This window comes from Meriones unguiculatus, chromosome 14 (genome assembly GCF_030254825.1).
Source record: "Meriones unguiculatus strain TT.TT164.6M chromosome 14, Bangor_MerUng_6.1, whole genome shotgun sequence".
NCBI classification, from domain to species: Eukaryota; Metazoa; Chordata; class Mammalia; order Rodentia; family Muridae; genus Meriones; species Meriones unguiculatus.
Window position 1 is genome coordinate 52,407,645 of NC_083361.1, and position 12,537 is coordinate 52,420,181.

At 43.4% G+C, this 12,537-nt stretch overlaps 1 protein-coding gene across 9 annotated transcripts in view; it reads left to right on the forward strand.

The window, feature by feature from the left end:
- Positions 1 to 12,537, forward strand: part of Otud7a (OTU deubiquitinase 7A) — a 313,145-nt gene that overhangs the window by 253,099 nt on the left and 47,509 nt on the right. For 8 of the 9 annotated variants that reach the window (XM_060367259.1, XM_060367261.1, XM_060367260.1 and 5 more), the window contains one exon: positions 1,570 to 1,791. In XM_060367259.1, coding sequence (XP_060223242.1) covers positions 1,570 to 1,791 — 222 coding nt within the window. The remainder of the gene's footprint in view (positions 1 to 1,569; positions 1,792 to 12,537) is intronic. The other variant, XM_060367265.1, reaches the window with a different exon arrangement.

The following is a 12,537-nucleotide window of genomic DNA, read 5'->3' on the forward strand; positions in this document are numbered from 1 at the left end:
AAGCACTCAGCTCTTTTTTAAGGAATATTTTACTGCACCAAGAGAACAAATACATGCACTTCAGGTTATCTGAGTTCCCACAGGGTAACAGACTGTGCTTTGGAGACATGCTCCCCAGCATTTCTCATTCTTTGGACAAAGCAATAAAACAGTAAAAACAATCAACAGAGTAGACCATGGTACTGGAGAGTTCTGGGACAAAAAGAGCATGCAGGTGGACAGCAGGCCTGCACACAGCGTCTGTGTGTCCCAGGACGCTCACCTGGGAAATGCTCGTCAGAGAAGCATGAATAGAGTAACCCAGTGTCTGGACGGCCTGGCCACAACCCGAGCGGGATGATGCTCGCTTTAAATCTGTAAATACATGAGAATAAAGGTGATGTCCCAGGCCCCACTCGCTGCTGGGAGGGGAGGGCTCTGGGGAGGGGAGGGAAATGGAACTCAAGAGTAATAGCCAGCCCTGCTGCTCCTGGCAGTGCGCTTGCTGCTCTACCCTCAGTGGCTCCGTGACTCACTGAGGAAGGGCCACACCCCAGGTTCGCCCTGGCAGCAAGCAGGCCTGCAAGGTAGAAGAGTCCTCGAAGATAGAAAGCCTGGTGTGGGAAGCATAGGAGTGTGTATGCACGTGTGTGGTGCGCATGTGTCTCCCTATCTGTGTATAGGATAGCGTGCACACAGCTGCATCTGCCTGTGCAGTGTATCCTGTGTGTTCATGTTACATGCTTTCTATATAAATATTACATAGCATAAGTAGTGTGTACCTATACATCCATGTTTGTATGTGTATAACATGCACAGAGTATAGTACCTATGCATGAGTGTGTTTTGGGGTATATGTGTCCATGTTTGTGGTATGCAGTACATTTGTGTATCTGTGGGGGGGGGGGGCGTATGTGCATCTATACGTCCATGCATATGTAAACGGCATGGTGCATGCCTGTGAATATGTGTCCATAGACAAATGTGTTGTCTAGAAGTGTCATGTTGGGGCTGTAGAGATGGCTCAGTGGTTAGGAGTACTTGTTGCTCTTGCGGAGGATCCAGGTTTGATCCCCAGCTCCCACATGGTAGTGTACAGCCATCCATCCTCCAGTTTCAAGGGATCCAATCTACTCTCCTCGCCCCCTCAGGCAGCAAGCACCGTAGCACACACACGTACATTCAGAGAAAACACGTATGAAATGAAAAAATCTAATTTTAAAAATAAATGATAACTGTGTTTTTGTGTGTCTGGCATATTTATTGATAGCTCTGTATGCTGTGTGCGCAAATGTGTGCAGTGTGTATTCCCGTGAAGTTGTGTGTTTGCGCTGTTCAGTGTGTATATGCACCTAGCTACATGAGCATGTTTGTATAAATGTGTGTTTCTAGTGCACATAAGCATACTATATGTGCTGTGTGAGGAGAGATGTGTGTTGTATAGTCGTGGTGTATACTTATGTATTTATGTATGTTTGCATATGTATGGTATGTGCTGTGTGTACGTGAGTGTTTAAGCATGGCTGCATACACCCTCAGAGCCACATTTACAGTAACATGACCCCTGAGGCTGTTCTTTCTTCTCATCAGCAGAGAAGCGACTTTCCCGGGGAATTTCCCATGCCAGCTCAGCCATCGTCTCCCTCGCCCGGTCCCACGTGGCGAGTGAATGCAACAATGAGCAGTTCCCCCTGGAGATGCCCATCTACACGTTCCAGCTGCCGGACCTGAGTGTGTACAGCGAGGACTTCAGGAGCTTCATTGAGCGTGATTTGATCGAGCAGGCCACCATGGTAGCTCTGGAGCAAGCAGGTGAGCGTCTGCTGCCCGCGGGCTCCTGGTCCTGAGCACCCAACCCCCCCCACTTCACCGCCACGCCTCCTGCTCCACTCACCCCACCCCGTGTGACATCCTGGCCCTCGTCCCCCAGCAAGCGGCAGAAAGATCGGTGTTGTGTTCTTGGGATTTGCCATCAGAATCCTCCATTTGTTCTAATAGATTTAATGTGTCTGGTTTTATGTTGAGGTCTTTGATCCGCTTGGACTTTAGTTTTGTGAAGGGTGATAAGTATGGATCTATTTGCATTTATCTACATGTAGACATCCAGTTGGACCAGCACCATCTGTTGAAGATGCTGTCTTTTTTCCATTGCATGGTTTTGGCTCCTTTGTCAAAAATCAAGTGGCCATAGGTGTGTGGGTTTATTTCTGGATCTTCTATTCGATTCCATTGATCCACCAGGCTGTCTCTATGCCAGCACCATGCAGTTGTTATTACTGTTGCTCTATAGTTCAGCTTGAGATCAGGGATGGAGATCTTTTGTTGTACAGGATTGTTTTAACTATTCTGGATTTTTTTATTTTGTTTTGTTTTTCCATATGAAGTTGAGAATTGTTCTTTCAAGGTCTGTAAATAACTGTGTTGGTGTTTTGATGAGAACTGCATTGAATCTGTAGATTCCTTTTGGTAAGATGGCCATTTTTAGTATGTTAGACCCACTGATCCATGAACCTGGGCTGTGGAGACTGATGCACCAACCAATGACCAGGAAGAGGACCCAGGCCCCCTGATCAGATGTAGCCAATGGTCAGCTCAGTCTCCAAGTGGGTCTGCTAGTATGAGGAGCAGGGGCTGTCTCTGACATGAACTACATTCTCCCTCTTCCATGCAGACTGGCCAGGGCATCACACTGGCAGAAAGACAGTGGTAGGCGATTACTGACACATCTATTCAGCACACCCTCTGAGTGCAGATCTGTGGGCACAAGAGAAGCAATGGAGCTCTTCAAAGCAAAGGGAAAGCACACAGAGGACAGATATCTTGGGCATTTTGGCCCGCTCACAGCTGCAATTCCACTGGCACAATGGGGAGTCTGAAGATCAGGACTCACCACACCTCTGGTATCTGTGACATTACAAACAGGGTGTGTTGGTAATGTTGGCAAAACAAAGTGGTCTCTGGGCTGCTGCAGCATGACCTCACCTCAGCCTGCCAATCATGTGACTTCTTTGACCATCTCTCCTCGGCCCTTAAGCAAGGGCTACCACTAGACCATTTCTCAGACTCTGAGTCCTGGTTCTCCCCTAGACCTAACAGCTCTGAGTAAGGAATCCAGCTGCAGCGCCTGCACCTTGGTTCTTACTGTCCCTGTCCATGAGGAAGGTGGAGCTGTACTTTAAAAGAGCCGCCTGAGAAAGCCTCTCAGAGTTGCCGGGTAGAGTGCATATCCCTCTGTCTGATAGCTCACTGCTTAGAAGAGTTGAGAACAGTCTGTCGATGTGCAGTGCTATTTGCTGATGAGATGCTAGAAATGCGAAATTTTTGCTTGTGTAAGGAGCAAACTGCTAGTGTTTGTCAGGAACTGGTATCCATTGCAGGGACTCAGTTCGGATGTTCCTACCTACCTACAATGTAGGGACATAGTAACCATAGGAACCTATAATTCCTATAGTCTACAAAACTGGTAGGAAAAAAAGAAGGTGTTTGTTTAGCTAGCTTTGCCATAGTCTAGCTCATCCACCCCAGGACTTGCCTCTACTCTCTCAGAGCTCTGTATAATGGGCCTTCAGGGGTACGGGGCCTACCCCATCAGTTTTGTTTTTTTTTTCAGGAGATGCTTTATGTGGGTGGGCAGCAGTTTGAACTGAACTCCCATGGATACCACAAGTTGGGAACCAATCCTCACAAATAGGGGGACCAGCCTTACAATCCTGGAACTATATACAAATTCCAACCCATGACAGTCCTGGCCTGGTCTTCGATGGCTAAGAATGGACCTTCTGACAGACGAAGGGAAATGCTTTTCATGCTTTAGTAACTATCTTGCCTTTGGGCTCTCAAAGATACTCCCATTGCCCCACTGGATGACCTTACTGTATCCCACATAAGAGGACTCAGAGGAAAGGGGTTTGAGAAAGCACACCCCACATCTGGGAGATGACTTCCACAAGAGCAAGATGTCATAGGGTTCTTCAGTAGGTTTGTGGGCCAAGGAGCAGAGGCATAGCTATATAACCATGGTTTCTGTAGATAGAGGAGATTAGAATTGAGATAACAGAAATATTGAAAATGTCCTAAAGAGTGACCTCATGTCTGCTTCCAAGGGAGGATAACAGGATTAGAGGGAACCTGCTGTGAAAGTCTAAGGCATGATGGAGGTACTTGGGCTTTAAAATCAGCCTGTCCTGACTCTAATCCAGGGCGGGCTTGGGGAAGTGCTCAGCCTGCTTGCACCTTCTATCTGAACATCAGGTGAGTAGTTGCTATCAAATGAAGGCAGAGTCACCCATGTGACACCTATATATGCTATCACAAAATTCCTGTCCAAGTGAAAGGCTGTTTCCATAAACCAAGCAGATGAAACTCTACCCTGGAGCTGATTATACCCAGTATAGAAGAAAGATAAAAAGCCAGACCATACATGTTAAATGAGTGGTGAGTGAGGGCTGCCACAGAGGTGCTGTGGAGCAAGGTAAGGAGGTGTAAGGAGGAGGAGGGGCCTGGTGCAAGCCAGAGGAAGTAGGGAGCTTGGAAAGCAGTCAGAGCATCATATCACAGGCCTGGCATAGTTAAAGAAGTAACGGGAGCTACTTGCACAGGTCCAGCAAAGGCTAAAGCAGGGATGAAGAAAGTCAAATGGATGAGATTCAGGGCCTAGGGAAGCATTCATGTTCTGGAGTTTTAACTGTAAATAGGATATACAGCCTCAAGAAGGTTTGGGGCAGGAGAGCAGCAGACAAATGGATGGAACCAGGAAAGATCTAGGTCCTCTCCTAGATGTGTCTTTAGCAGCAGCCAAGGCCACACTGTTCTTTTCACGGCAAGCAGGAAATGTCTTTTGCCCTTTTGGGAACTATTGCTCTTCTTAGCTTCAAGGACACAGGCAAGAATCCTAGACATCCTTTAACACTCCTGGGACAAGAATGGTAAGTGAATGGACAGAATTCCTATTTGAATGTCCTTTGGCAAAGGACACCGTATTCATTTCTATCAGTTCACAGTAACAAATTGCTCCCACATTTAGCAGCCTGAAAACATGTCTTTGTCATCCTATAGTTTCTGTGGATCAGAAGTTTGGTATATTTTACCTGGGCCTGAAATTCCACATAATCTCTCCAGGCTGAAATCTGGAGGTCAGTTGGCCATGTCCTCATCTGAAGCTCTGTCTAGAAAGGACCTACTTCTTAGTTTCTGAACACAACTCTGTCCTCTTCTTGAGTGACTTGTGTACATTCTGTTTCCTGGGGAAAATGAATAAAAGGCCTCAAGTCTAGGCTCAACATGAACACTGAGGCAGCCTGGGCTTTAGGAGAATCATTAATGCCACAGAAAGACATTGGGGCCTCTGAGGAAAAGTTGAGTTCTACAAAGGAGAGTAGGGGTCCCTCATTTTACATTTCCAAGGAAGGGAAACGTTCTGTTCCACATGGTTGCTGAGTATTCTGTAGTACACGCTTGTAGCAGGCAGTCTCTAATTTCTAAACAGAAGGAAATGAAAGAAGTTCTTGCATTTCGGGGTAGGAACATGTGACCTTGAGGATGTAGGGGTGGGACAAAGGGACCGTTTATTTAATATGCATTTATCATAGGAGTTATGTCACCAGTAACCTCTGATATCTTGTAGTCTGGTAGCCCGGTGGCTGTACACAGTCAGCTCTGAAGAAAGAGAGATCTACAGATGCAGATGGGCAGGTCTGGTCTAGCTTCTAACCTAACTCCCAGGGCAGTGGTTGTCAATCTTCCTGCTGCTGAAACCCTTTAACAGTTCCTTGTGTTATGGTGACCCCAGCCATCAAAGTTATTTCATAACTGTAATTTTGCTACTGGTATGAATCATGATGCAAATACCTTTTGAGATAGAGATTTGCCAGAGGGGCCTCAGCACACAGGTTGATAAGCGCTGTCCCAGAGACTGCCTGTGAGGCCTAGGTGTGTAACAAGTGCCCTATATACTGACACCCTGGCTGTCTGCACTTAGAGAGACGGGAGCCTTATGACTCAAGCTTACCACTTGCAGATATACAACAGCAAGGGGACAGCAGAAGCCCAGGATTCATGGCATGGTGGGCAGTCCTCAGTGCCCGTGGCAGATACAGCCTGTGGGTTTACTTGACTAAAGTACTGAAAGACATCCGTTACAGGATGGGACAGCCAGAGCTGTTCTTACCGCATCCTTCCTTAGCTCAGGATGCTGCCTTCTAGAACATTCTATAGTTAGAGGATATTGCAAGTGAGAAAAAGTGAGAACTGCCTCCCCACCTGCCAAATGGCTGTGCTGAGAATGCTTTGTTAACATGAATCTTATCATTTGCTTTTAATTTGTATTAACAAAGTTTTGATATCCCCTAGCCTGAAACTTTACAAAGAGACTTTTAAAAGTCAAAGGGCATCTGGAAGACTGTCCTCCACTGGTCCCTGCCATTTAGCCCTTTCCAAACTGGATAGATGGATCAAGAGAGAGAGATGTATATGCATACACACTGCTTACTTGTGCGGGGCCAGCTGGAGACTCCCTCCTGTCTTCCCCTTCCCTGTATGCTCCATCCTGCGCTGTCTTGCTCCAAATCCCTCTCACTTCTGCTTTATCTGACCATTAAACCCCCTTAAGGAATTTACCCAGTTAGGTCAAGATAACCCAAGACAACACTTTGGTCAACCCAGAATCAAGACCCGGCTTTCCCTAAAGTCTCTTCACTTGGCCATGGATTGTAGCATGAGGCCCATACACCCTCAAGGGGAGCAGATTTCACCAGGAACATCTGGAGATGAACTCTTAGGGCTGCCTTAGAGGTCTGCCTGCCACTTATAAAATGTTCTCTTTTTTAAGATTTATTCATTTATTTTATATAGATGAGTGTTCTATCTGCATGTACACCTGCATGCCAGAAGAGGGTATCAGATCCCAGTGTAGATGGTTGTGAGTCACCATGTGATTGAACTCAGGACCCCTGGGAGAACAGACAGCCCAACGAAATATTCTTATGTGTAGATGACTATTCTGCTGAGCTAAAAATCACAGCAAAATATTAAATTGTATTGGATATATTGGGAGCAAAGGGATTTTCCCAGCCTCCTGATCTTTCACTTTTAACCATTCTGCTTGAATGGGCACACTATAGTATGCACGCAGCGGCCACAGACAGACATATATTTGGTTTCTGTTCTCTTCCTAATGAGTTAAAGCTTCATACTTCTGCTGTGCCCTGTGGGGAAACTGGACCCATTTACAAGTGCGCTCTCTCTGCTTCTTTATTTTTTTAAGCACACTCTCTTGACAACCAAAGTGGAGGCCGGCGAGGGTGGGGTTAGGCACAGTAAGGGGTATGCTTTTGATAGGAGCACCCACCCCTTGTTGGAGACTCCTGCAGGACTCTGTGCACACCAGGTGACAAAAAGGAAAGACCCTTGAGAGAGGCCAGGTAGCTACTGTGCCTCGCCACCTGCCAAATGGCTGTGCTGAGAATGCTTTGTTAACATGAATCATCAGCTTCTTTTTTTTTTATTTTTGTATTAACATAGCTTTAATATCCCCCAGCCTGGAACTTTATGGAGAGACTTTTAAAAGTCAAGTGAGACGGATTGCTGTTTCACAGCCTAGAGAGGAAAATTTACTAAGTGATTGGATATTATTCCCACTTAGGTCTCCAACAGGCCGTCCATGGACACTGTTAATTAAGGCTCCTAATTGCATTTCTCATTCAGCTTCAATAAGATGATTTGCAGGTGGTAAGAATGTGCCCATTGTTGGCATAAGCATTAGCATCTTCATATCCATTACATTTTGTAGTGTGCATTTTATTACATATAATACATATTTCATTTACAACTGAGGGCATAGTTAGTTTGCGCCAATAAAACACATCATTAAAATGAAATTACTGAATATTAACCAGGCAGCACTGGGGAGCAGATCAGAGACCAGTTTGACAGAAGTACCGACAAGCTTGTTATATTAAACTTTGTTAGCATGCTGGCTCTAAACTGAATATGCTTTTGAGAACCTTAATTTACAGCTGGCTTGGACTCTTTACCTTCATATTTCATTGTTTTTATTTTGAAAACATTAACACCTTTTGTTAAGATCAGTTTCATTTCACAACAGAGAAGTGAAATGAGGACATAACACCTACTATATTAGTCTCTTTGTGCTGCAGTCTTCTGGGTTTTCCCGGTTTTTTGAAGCAACGTACCAGAGGCTAGCCTGGAACTCTCACTGTGTAGCCCCAGATGGCCTCAAACTTGAGGTGGTCCTCATGACTCAAGTACTGGGATTACAGACATGAGCCACCATGGCTTATTTCCTTAAAAAAAAAGAAAGTCAACTGAAATGCTTTTTTACAACTTCTTGAAATATCTACAGTAAATGTTCTTATTCAAGTGAAGTTCACAAAAAGTTGGAAGTCCTGAGGGAGGACTAGGTACTGTACTTTATCCTCTAAGTAAAATATAATCTAATTAACATAATATATAACAATGTATGAGTAGCTTTACATAATATTAAAAGCTTGATAATAAAAAATTCCCATTCATATACATAGATACAATCCTACATAAACATGCAAAAGTATATGTATAAATACATGGACATAGGTCAACTTGGTTCATAAACTTGAACAATTTTAATATCCAGGAAGCAGCTTTAAAATGACGTTTGTGTTTCTTACATGGCACATACATAACATTGTCCAGTGATCCAGAGACATATTCTCTTGAAAAGCAGTTAAGTACAAATGTACTCTATCCAGATGGAATGGCCACCCATGGCACCATCTTGGCAACAGTCTCGGCCTCACTCCTGTGTAGCTCGCCCCACTCACTGCTTTTCTTTTGCACCCTCATTTGGGTGAGGTTGTCTAGGAGCTTTCCGAGAAAGAAACTTTACCCAGATCCTCCCGTGAAGACAGGCTAAGGTCACAGCTCATGCTGATTATCTAAGATGCAATCCCAGACATGTCATGTGGAGAGTCTGTGGAGAAATCAGGCTGCTGGGGATATTCTGTACAAATCCTGTTTTCATTTTTCTTGAGTAAATACCAGGGGGAATTGTTGGACTTATATGGTGCTATGGTCTTAGTGTGTCCTCTAAGAGTTCACATGTTGGAAGCTTAGGGCCTAGGGTTGCAAGGTGGCAAGTGTCATAGGTCTATTTTTAAGTCTGTATTAGTCTATATTTTCTGCGACTATAACAAATTACCTGAGGCTATCTATTCATCTGTTTTCTGTGATTATAACAAATTACCTTTAAGTCATAAGGAAGAGGCAGTTTGGTTATTTGGGGTACTACTCTCAGAAGGAATTAATATACAGACTATGGGACCTGGGCTATTTCCCATGATAACAAATCATTATAAAAGAATGAGCCTGACACCTGAATCCTGCCTCAGTAAGTGACTGTTCTTTTCCTCTCACATGTGTTTCCTACCATGACGTCATTCAGCCATGAGTCCTTCAGAGGCATCTGTCTGGTCTTGAACTTTCAGACTCAAAATTTTATGTCCTGCACGATTTGGGTGCCAACATTTCATCATGGGTTAGGGAGAGACTTCTGAGGCCCCACCTCTCTTTGAGGGACAATTGACAGTTAAAGAAGTCTGAGGCAATGGTATGTCACTTTGCTCAGTGGTGTTGTCCACTGGTAAGTTGCCCATACTCCAATAAATAACTCTTTGCCATGCTAATGCAAGCAGGAGATCAGTAGGAAAATAAGGGAAATGAGAGAGGGGGATGGGGATAAAAATGACTGAAATTCATATATGTATATATATAACATATATGTGTATAATATATACATGTATAATATATTATATAATATGTACTGTGTGTATATATAGTGTATTTATGTGCATATGAAATTGTCTAGAATAAAAGTATGTATGCTAAATAAACCCCCTTTAGTTTGTTTTCAACCTCAGGTTATTTGTTATAGTCACAGAAAATATACTAATACATCTTCTCTAGAGGTATGTCCCAAGATCGTTATTAAGTGCTGATTATTTAAGAAACAAAACCTGTGATATGCTGGCAACCAGCTTTCCTGGGAAGTAAGGGTACTCTACGTGATTTTGTGCATGCCTTCCATTTTCATTGCTCTTCCATTTTTGTAATACCCAAGAATAGAATTTTTGGCATACTTTTGCTTAGCTTTGTTAGTGATTGCCAAAAGCTTTTCCAAAATCAGTGTGCTGTTTCCATTTACAGCTGTGACGTACAACAAGTCTAGTTGTTATGTGTCTCCAGCACTCGCTGTGACAGACTGATCTGGAGTGTGAAGCAGTGGCTTTCTATAGTTTGAATCTGTCTTATTTGGTGGCTATCAATAGTGAGGACTTCTTATGTCCTTTTTGACCATCTATAATTCCTCTGTGGTCAAATTCTTGTCAAGCCATGTGCCGATTGTGATCCGCTTGTTTGCTTTGTCTGTCTGCATTTCCCTCTCAGATGCATGTTCCCTCACTTTGTGGTGGTGTCTTTAAGCGGACAGAGATTTTATTTTAATGAAGCCAAGCATTAATAGGTTTTTTCTTTGACTATCCCAGTACTGTTCTGTTCCCTTTATTCTAGGACATATTGCAGTTTTAGCTTTTCATTTGGGACTCTGGATCTTTATAAGTTTAGTTTGATGGTTATGGCTATGACTTAGTTCAAGTTAATTTGTGCTTATGGTGCAAAGACAACATTGAAGGTCTTTTTCCATGAATCCATTAATCCTCTCACCACTCATCTGAAACTAATTATATTCCTTCATTGATAGTCCACATAGCTTTGTAGAAAACTGCTTGGCCATAACTGTTTTGGTTTTCACATTTTGTTCCATAGATTTGTCTTTTTTACACTAAGTCTACATTATCATACAGTTTCTTCCTAATAAATTACATAATCAGTGACTGTTAATGTTTCGATATTATTTCTTTAAGATTTTATGGGTTATTCACTTTTATAAAATACAGTTTTTGATCTAAAATTGCACACTTCATTAGCATATACAATGTGTTTTGCTTAACTCCACCCGCACTTCCTCCTCTCCAACACCTCCCGCCCTCCCTCCACCACCATTTCTTCCTCCCACTTATATTTACTCTTTTTTTTTTAACCCAGTGGATCTAATTAGTGTAGACAGCATGCACGCGGTTGTACAGCCATCCACTGGAACATGGGGAGCATATCAAGGGCCACTTCCCTGAAGGAAACTGACTCTCCTTCCCCACCCCAATCAGCTGCCAAGAGCTAGTGGCAGGACTTGTGATTTCCCCCATCCATGCTGTCATTTTGACTGGCCTGATCTTGTGCAAATGTCCTACATGCAGTCAAAGCTGCTGTGAATTCTTGTGTGCAGTAGAACTGCCATGTCAGGAAAACACTGTTTCCCAGCAGTCCTCCACAACACTGACGTTTTGATAATCTTTCTCCTCACTTCCATGATGCTCCTTGAGTTTGGAGGAGTAATGTAGATTCCCATTTAGGGCTGAGAACTCCACAGTCTCTTATTCTCTGCGTTTGGACCAGTTTCTAGTCTCTATATTATAACCTATCTATTAAGAGAGAGAGAGAGAGAGAAACAGAGAGAAAGACTTCTCTAATGATGGCTGAGATCTGCACAAATGTATGGGTATAAAAATAAGTATTTAGAGGGCAGTTTAATGGATGTCTATTTAGCAGAATAATAGTTGGTTCTACTTTAAGATCTATGACCTTCCTAGCCACAGGTTCTCAGTCCAGTTAACAATCACTGATATGTGTTCTGTCTCATGGATGTGGTTGCTTACTCCCATAACACTCATGCCACTATTTTACCCATAGGTGTGTCTTAGCAGGCTCTATGGTAGCCTACAGTGGACACAGCTCAGGAAGGCTGATCATTACTTTTCTCCCCAAGTAGCCTGTATAGCACCTTCTGGCATTATGAAAGTTAGCCAGTGTGGATGAAGCCTCCAGGTAGTACTACCTTGATTTCACCATTGTCCAAGAACTCAAGGATGTGGTGCCTTCAGGAATAATATCTCGCTATCAAGTTCTTGTGAGCAACCAAGAGTGATGGTGGTGTCCTGTATTGTTTTGGGGCTCTGTCAGACCTCCCTGACAAATATATACCTAAGCGTTTATGTTTTTAAGTTCATTGATGTAACTTTTTGTTAATTTTTTTTTTAGCCTGAGATTTGATAAACTTAAATTTGTTTATTAGGTCAAGAAGCTTTTGTAGATTCCTAAGTATTTTCTACATAAAACCATTTCTCCTGTTAAAAATATTCAGCTTCACTCTTTCATTCTCCATTCTGTCCTTTTATCCCTCACAGGAATGCACTGATCCAAGCCTTAGTCAGGGCTGAACATTGTTTCCTGTCTTGGTAGGAGGAGTCCAGGTAGCTCCTCTCTATCACGTTAGCATTGTGGTTTTCTACCTTCCAAGATGCTTCCTTATTTTCCTCATTTTACTGTTGAAGATAACTTTTCTTAATGACAGACCCTGGTCCAGTGGTTGCTTTAACTCAGAACTGCCAAGGCTCCATGCATATGCACTGGCCTTATCTCATTGTTACCTTTTCAGTACTCTTTTCTGTTTTT